The sequence below is a fragment of the Sapajus apella genome, unplaced genomic scaffold (genome assembly GCF_009761245.1).
Source record: "Sapajus apella isolate SASKATOON/1434 unplaced genomic scaffold, GSC_monkey_1.0 scaffold85, whole genome shotgun sequence".
NCBI classification, from domain to species: Eukaryota; Metazoa; Chordata; class Mammalia; order Primates; family Cebidae; genus Sapajus; species Sapajus apella.
Window position 1 is genome coordinate 2,203,906 of NW_022437025.1, and position 8,374 is coordinate 2,212,279.

The 8,374-nt window shown below is 51.5% G+C and overlaps 1 protein-coding gene across 2 annotated transcripts in view; it reads right to left on the bottom strand.

The window, feature by feature from the left end:
* The window catches only part of ZFYVE28 (zinc finger FYVE-type containing 28), a 156,899-nt gene that overhangs the window by 64,582 nt on the left and 83,943 nt on the right, over nucleotides 1-8,374 (bottom strand). For both annotated transcript variants that reach the window (XM_032253962.1, XM_032253963.1), the window contains exon 6: nucleotides 7,929-8,018. In XM_032253962.1, the coding sequence (XP_032109853.1) occupies nucleotides 7,929-8,018 (90 nt within the window). The remainder of the gene's footprint in view (nucleotides 1-7,928; nucleotides 8,019-8,374) is intronic.

The following is an 8,374-nucleotide window of genomic DNA, read 5'->3' on the forward strand; positions in this document are numbered from 1 at the left end:
AAAATTATTCCTAATATCTTTTTTTTTGTAGTTATTGTAAATGAGATTGTTCTCTTGATTTCTTTTTTCAGATAGTGTATTGTTACTGTATAAAAATGCTGCTAATTTTTGTTTGTTCATTTTTTGTCCTACAAGTTTATTATATTCATTATTAGTCCTTACAGTTTTTTTGGTCTGTAGCATTTTCCACCTATAAGGTTACCAGAAAACAGTAATGATTTCATTTCTTTTACTATTTGGATGTCTTTTCTTTCTTTCTCTTGCCTAATTGCTTTGGCAAGGACTCCTAATCCTATATTGAATATAAGTGGCAAGAGTAGGCATCCTTGCATTGTTCCATATCTTAGAGAAAAGGCTTTCAATTTTTCATCACTGAGTATAAGGTTAACTGTGGGCTTCTCATTAAATATGGCATTCATTGTGTCGAGGTACATTCTTTTTTTTTTTTTTTTTACATTTTCACTCAGTGGTACCCTTGAAGGGATACATTCCTTCTACATCTAATTTGCTGAGATTTTCATCATAAAACGATGTTGAATTTTGTAAAATGCTTTTGCTGCATCTAATAAGATGGTCATATGGTGTTTTTTTCATTCTATTAATGTGATATATCACAATTATCAACTTGTATATATTGAACCATCCTTGCATTTCAGGGATAAAAACATTTCTCAAAAGAAGACATACAAATGGCCAACACCACTAGCCATTAGAAAAAAGCAAACTAAAGCCACAATGAAATATCATCTCTCATTTGTCTGAATATCTTTTATCAAGAATATGAAAGATGAGTGTTAGCAAGGATGTGGAGAAAAGGGAACCCTTGCACACCATTGGTAGGAATGTAAACTGGTACAACCATCATGAAAAACAGTATAGAGGTTCTTCAAAAAAAACCCTACAAATATAATTACCATATGACTCAGCAATCCCACTTCTGGGTATTTACCCGAAACATCTGAAATCAGTTTGTTGAAGGGATGTCTGTAGTCTCATGTTCATTGCAGCAATATTCACAATAGCTAAGATATGAAATCATCCTAGGCATTTAACAGATAAATGGATAAAGAAAATGTGGCATATATACACAATAGAACACTATTCAGCCTTAAAAACAAAAGAGATTCTGATATTTGTGAAAAATTGGATGCAATTGGAGAACATTATGCTAAGTGAAATAAGTAAGGCCCAGAAAGATAAATACCATGTGTTCTCACTTACATGTGGAATCTCCAATAATTGAATTTATAGAATCAGAGAGCAGACAGTGGTTATAGAGGCTAGGGGTGTGAGGAAGAGCCACAGAGTATAAAACCTCAGACTGGAAGAATTTTTTTCTGAGTTATTTGCACATCATGGTGAATGCAGTGAATAAAAGAATGTTGTACACTTCCAAATTATAAGAGAGTAAATTTCAAATGTTCTCATTCAAAAAACGTTAAAGTATTTGAGGTGATGGATATGTTAATCAGCTTGATTTAATTATTCCACACTGCATTCATAGATTATAACACAACTTCGCACTCTATAAATCTGTACAATTATACATTGACAGTTTATCATTAAAAAAAGAAAAAATACCTTCACAGCAACATCCAGACTGGTATTTTACCAAACAGCTGGGTAATGTGGCCTACCCAAGATGACACATAAAATTAACCATCGCAGGGTACAGCTTAGTTCCTTTGCATGTGGTTATCCAGTTACCCAAGAACACTCATTGAAGAGACGGTTCTTTCCTTATCGAATGATCTTGGTCCCCTTGTCGGTAACCAGTTTGCTGTAGATGTTTGGGCTTATTTGTGGCCTCTCAATTCTATTCCATTGGTCTATACAACTATCTTTATGCCACTACCATAGGTTCTGACTTGTAGTACATTTTGAAATCAGAATGTATGAATCTTCCAACTTTGTTTTTCTTTTTCAATATTCTTTTTCAAGGGTCAAAATGGTGAATTTTATGCTATGTATATTTTACCACAATAAAGAACATTTATTGCTATAATTTCGATTTACAAAAGTTTTGCCTATCATGTTATGAAACTCTGTAAAATAGGACTTAGTATTTGATAACAATTTTTGTACTTAATACACTGGGGATGTTTTCCCATAGCATTAGGAGATTTTCTCCGTCATTATTTAAACGGCTAGAGTATTGTTTTTAACCAATCCCTTAATTCTGGATATCTATCCCTTCTCAAATTTTTATGATTATAAACAATACTTCAGGAATAATCTTTGTGGATATTTGTGCCCTGTCAGATCAATGCGACAAAATTCTGCAAAAGTCCATGGTGCTGCAACATGCCAGGCACTGAGGATGCATCAGTGAATAAGGGTTATGGTCTAGTAAGGGAGACACAAAAATCACAGAAATCCCATTTATATGAATAAGCAAAACAGGCAAATCTGTAGAAACCAAAAATAGATTTGTGGTCCCCTAGAGTTAAGAGACAGGATGGAGGATAATGGGGGGTGGGGTCGACCACTAAGGAGTAAGAGACACCTTTGTGAGTAATGAAAATGTTATGAAATTTGTGGTGATGGCTGCACAACTCTGAATGTACTAAAAACAACTAATTGTACATTTTAAACAGGTGAGTCCCAGGGTCATGAATTTTATGTCAGTAACATGGAAAAATAAATAACAGAGTAAGTGTGTATATCACGCAACATGCTGTTGGGAGCCATGCAGCGGAGAGGACAGCACAAAGGAGGGGACATGAGGGAGGAGGAAACAGTGCAGAAAAAAAAAAAAACAGCATGAGAGAGGAGACATTAAGAGGAGGGGACAGCATGGAGGAGGGGACAGTGCAGTGGAGGGGACAGGCTGGTGGAGAGCACAACATGGCCAAGAGGACACAGGAGCAGAAGGTACAGCGTGTTAGAGAAAACATCATGAAAAAGGGGACAGTGTGGTGGGGGGCGACAGCGTGGTGGGGGCACAGCGTGGTGGGGGGACAGCGTGGTGGGGGGGACAGCGTGGTGGGGGGACAGCGTGGTGGGGGGACAGCGTGGTGGAGGGGACAGCGTGGTGAGGGGACAGCGTGGTGGAGGGGACAGCGTGGTGGAGGGGACAGTGTGGTGGGGGGACAGTGTGGTGGGGGGACAGTGTGGTGGAGGGGTTAGTGTGGTGGGGGGACAGTGTGGTGGAGGGGATAGTGTGGTGGGTGGACAGTGTGGTGGGTGGACAGTGTGGTGGGGGGACAGTGTGGTGGAGGAGACTGCGTGATGGAGGGGATAGCGTGGTGGAGGGCATAGTGTGGTGGGGGGACAGTGTGGGGGGGACAGTAGGTCAGCAGGGAAAGGACAGCCAAGGGGAAACGGGAGCTAAGGAGACAGCTCGGTGGAAACCCTGGGCCGAGGGTGCGTGGGGACTGTGGAGCCAGGCTGGGTGTGGGCTTGGTGCAGCAGATCATGGTGGGAGCTCCAGCAAGGGTCTGAGCAGGGCCGAGGTGATGCCTTCTGTTTCGGCAGGTGGATGGGCGAGGGCCCCTGAAGAGGATGCAGCGAGCTTCCCTCAGGCCATGTGGGCAGTGGAAGAGGGGACTGGGGAGGAAGGGAGGGTAGAGAGGGCCTGGGCTCTGCACTGGTCCAGTCCACTCAGTGCCCCGCCTCCCCTCTGCTCTCACTGCTCCTTGGGGGTGACCTGGGGATCCCAGGATACCCACTTTCCAGACAGAATCCTGCCAGGGCGTGGCCCAGGACATAGGCTGCAGGGGTCTCCATTTCTGCAGAAGTTCCTGTGGCCCCTGGTCCTCACCAGAGCCCTGATCATGCCCAAGCACACTCCGCCTGTGCCAGTGTGCCCCTACCTGCCACCCACATGCCTCCCACCTCCCGGTTGCCCTGAGGAGCCTCTCCCTCACACCTCTAGCTCCTGTCCACCCCATGGGGTCCCTGTACTGAGTCCCCCTTCCAGCATCCAGAACATTCCACAGCACTGTGGATCTGCCTACCTGTCCATCTCCCTGGACAAGCACAGGGCGAGGTATGCAGTAGGCACTCAATACTTGCTCACTGAGTCAACACAAGAAGGAGCGGGTCCTGGGCCCCACCCTGGGCAGCTGTGGCCTCTGCCTGTCTGGCTCAGAGTGGCCGCTTCAGGCGAGGAGGAACGAGACCCGGGAGACCCTGGTGTGCTGGGCTGCGGGGCCCCAGTGAGCATGGTGGGGTGGCAGCCTCAGAAGGAACTGCCTGCTTAGCACTCACTCCCCACACGGAGGGTAGCAATGGCAGCCAGGTGCACCCCTCCACTCCTCGGATCCACAGCCTGGCTCGAAGCTAGATGCCTGCTTCTGGGGATTTCGAAGCTGGCCACCCCACTGGAAAGTCCTGCTCCCTGGACTCCGGCTGTGGGCTCCTACGCGTTGTTCCCTGGACTCCGGGCTCCTGTGCTGGCTTGGCCTTCCTCCCACCTGTGCACTCCAAGCCCCCTTCACCTCTGGGGGGGTCTCTGGCTCCCTTTACAGGCCCTCCCTCTGTCCTGAGCCCAAGGGGACTCCACACCAGTGCCTCCAGGAGGGGAACCCCGGGACAAAGCCTCTTCCAACAGAAGGCCCAGCCTCCCTCCTCTACCTCTCTCCCTCAGCCTCCTCCTGCACTGGCCTCCCCTGTCCCCTTTCCCTGACCCCCTGCACCCCCCCACATCCTTCCCCCAGTTGCTCCCCACCTCCCCCACCTCCCTCCCCTGGTCTCCCTACCGCGGTCGCCCCCCATCTCCCCCTGCCTCCTCCACCTCCCCTCCCCCCCATCTCCCAGGATGAGGGCTTAGGACAGAAGGAAGAGCAGAGGTTTGGCCACCAGCGGGTGGACTGAGGTGGGCAAATGGGGCATAGATGACACTGGTTGGGGGAAGTGGCCACTGTCCTGCGGTCACCTGTACTCGGGCAAATTCTGTACTCGGGAGAGCAGGCTCAGTGTGAAAGTCCAGAAGCACAGTGTGCCTGGGGGCAGACCGCGGGAGGGTCACCTGCATGCGGCAGACCCGACCGTTGAGAGGAAGTCCAGCCAGGGTCCCCTGGCGCGTGGGCATGGGCATGCGTGGGCAAGCCCTCCCAGGAGCTTTATAGGACAGCAGCGCAGCTGATGGTGCTGCGGGTGCCCTGGGACAAGGAGCCGCCTGTTCCTGAGGGGAAGGCCCACAGTCCCCTGCACCTGCCCGGTGGAAACAAGGCCAGCTCACAGGATCTTTGCTGTTCTGTTTTTATTTTTATTTTATCTTATTTTTTTAATTTTACTTTAGGTGCATACTATATCTGGCATTTCTCCCCATGTTATCCCTCCCCACCCCCCGCTGTCTCTCCCCTACCCCCCTAACTGCCCCCAGTGTGTGATGCTCCCCTCCCTGTGTCCATGTGTTCTCATTGTTCAACACCCACCTATGAGTGAGAACATGCAGTGATTGGCTTTCTGTTCTCGTGTCAGTTTGCTGACAATGATGGTTTCCAGATTCATCCAAGTCCCTACAAAGGACACGAACTCATCGTTTTTTATGGCTGCATAGTATTCCATGGTGTATGTGTACCACATTTGCTTTGTCCAGTCTATCACTGATGGGCATTTGGGTTGGTCCCAGGTCTTTGCTATTGTAAACTGTGCTGCAATGAACATTCGTGTGCACGTGTCCTTATGGTAGAACGATTTATAATCCTTTGGATATGTACCCAGTAATGGGGTTGCTAGGTGAAATGGAATTTCTATTTCTAGGTCCTTGAGAAATTGCCACACTGTCTTCCACAATGGTTGAACTAATTTACACTCCCACCAACTGTGTAAGAGTGTTCCTATTTCTCCACATCTTCTCCAGCATCTGTTGTCTCCAGATTTTTTAATGATCACCGTTCTAACTGGCGTGAGATGGTATCTCAATGTGGTTTTGATTTGCATTTCTCTAATGACCAGAGATGATGAGCATTTTTTCATATATTTATTGGCCTCATGTATGTCTTATTTTGTAAAGTGTCTGTTCATATCCTTCACCCACTTTTGAATGGGGTTGTTTTCTTCCTGTAAATCTGTTTTAGTTCTTTGTAGATTCTGGATATCAGCCCTTTGTTAGATGAGTAGACTGCAAAAATTTTTTCCCATTATCTTAGTTGCCGGTTCACTCTACTGATGGTTTCTTTTGCCGTGCGGAAGCTCTGGAGTTTGATTAGATCCTATTTGTCTATCTTGGCTTTTATTGACATTGCTTTTGGTGTTCTGTTTTTTAAACAAAGAGAAGAATAAGGACCAAAATTGCCTGTCATTTTCTTCAAAGTGAGTGTGGCCTCAAAGAGACAATTGCTTAGAAAAGAAAAACAAGGTCACCAAATTCTGTGGCCTTGGGAAGGCGCTCTGTGCCCAAGTGGCCTCTTGGCGCCAGGACACTCCCTCTAAGTTGCCCCCCAGCCGTAGGTCTTCAGGCAAAGGGAGGGTCTCTGACTCTAACGTGGGAGGAGGATTTCCGAGGCTCCCTCCCTCTGGTTTGCTGACTTTGTGAGAGATGCCACCTTGATGAGGTTGGGGGAGCACAGCACAGGATCAGGCCAGGCGCAGAGCTATGGGAGGGGGCTCCGGGGAGCAGTGCCGGCAGATCAGAGACCACGCAGGAGCCCTCCCTGAGGAGATGGCACCCAGGACACTTCCCTCAAGGCCGCCTCGTTGCTGGCCTAGCTGAGCAGGCGGCCTGGCCCACGGGTCTGGACTCGTCCCAGCAGCACTCCCCCCCTGGCTTGCCGCTCCTACAGGGGTGTTCGATGCTTCTCAGGGTGAAGTCCCTCCGTCCCCCGCAGGCCCCGCTGAGGGACCCAGCCCACTGCACCGCCACTGCTCCACCTGCGCCCACCTCTCACCCCCATTTCCCACGAGAGGGGGTGTCCATGCTCAACTGCTGAACGCGGCACTGCCACGTGTGCCTGTGCCCTAGGGTCCCCGGGGTCCTCAGCATGGTCTCAGTGAGGTCTCTCCATGGCCTGAGCCTGGACCAGTCCTGGCCTCTGTGCCCACCCACACTCCTGGACCACCTCACTGACATCCGCATCTCCACAGGGCATCTCTCGCGAGGGCTCCCGACCCCACTCTGCCCAGTCCAACACAGCAGGCCGATGCCCACTGGACGCCCTCCCCAGCTGCAAAGTTTCATTAAGTTCTCTGTGGCCCACTCACTCCTCTGCGCCCGGGACCACCTGCCTAGCAGGGGGATGGGGAATCCCATCTGGAGACGGTGTGGCTGGGCAGCGTGGGCCAAGCCCCAGAACACCTGGGCTCCAACCTTGTCCCCAAGCAGCTCAGAGATGCTGAGTAGGTGAATGCCTCCTGCCTGGGTGAATTTCAGGCCTAAGTTTCGGTGCGCTGTCCTCATGTCTTAGAGCCCCACCCACCTCCACGGCTGTGCAGGCTGCCTGGAGGTCCCCTTTCTACCCGGCAGGTCCCGCTGTCAGGAAGGCTCCGCGCAGGCATCCCCGCCAGCCAGGTCGACTGCCCCCACCTGCCCTTCACCCAATGCACGTCACCTCCCTGGCAGCCCCCAAATTATTCAAGCAAGCCAATTGCATCCTCCCGAGGGACCCGGGGGTTACCTCCTCCTCTTGTGACCACCAAGTCCACCTCCCACAGCCCCTGCGTGGCCATTCGATTCCGGGTGTGACCCCGTGTGACCTTCATGGTCTCCTGTGACTATTGAGAGTTCATGGATCTCACCTGTCCAGTGGCAGGTAGCAGGTGGCAGAGCCTCCCTCCCTCACCAGCAAAGTGAACAGGGGCACACAGGACACGTGGCCCCGATCCACTGAGGGCCAACAGCCGGCCTGCCTGACTGACCTGGGGCAGCGGACAGCCACGGTGGGGTGGCAGGCACCGAGGACCAGCCCCACCCGGGCCCTGGCACCGTCAGCTCTGCCCGTCCGCAGGTTCCTGCAGAGGCCGCAGGCGCAGGGGGCACTCACCACACGATGGCCAGCCTGGGGATGCTGAACATGAGGGCCGGCTCGTAGTCATCAATCATGTCCTGGGTCAGGTACCCGAAGTCCAGTGCCCTGTCCGGGGAGGGGGACAGTGAGCAGGGTGAGGGCTGGCCCACCACAGCCAGAGGCCAGACCCCAGCAGGGACGGGCACCACGTCAGGAGGCGACACACGCCACCCCAGTCCTCCTGTGTGAAGGGCTGGGGCGGGAGGAAACGGCCTCGCTCTTCTTGGAATGCCCCGGGGGGGCTCAAACTTGACCTTTCCATCTGCCAGTTCCACCTCGGTCCTAGGAGGCCGGGGCAGGGAGCGTGGGTGAGGGGGCGGGAGGGTGCGCGAGGGGGCGGGGAGGGCGCGCGAGGGGGCGGGGACGGCGCGCGAGGGGGCGGGAACGGCGCGCGAGGGGGCGGGACGGCGCGCGAGGGGGCG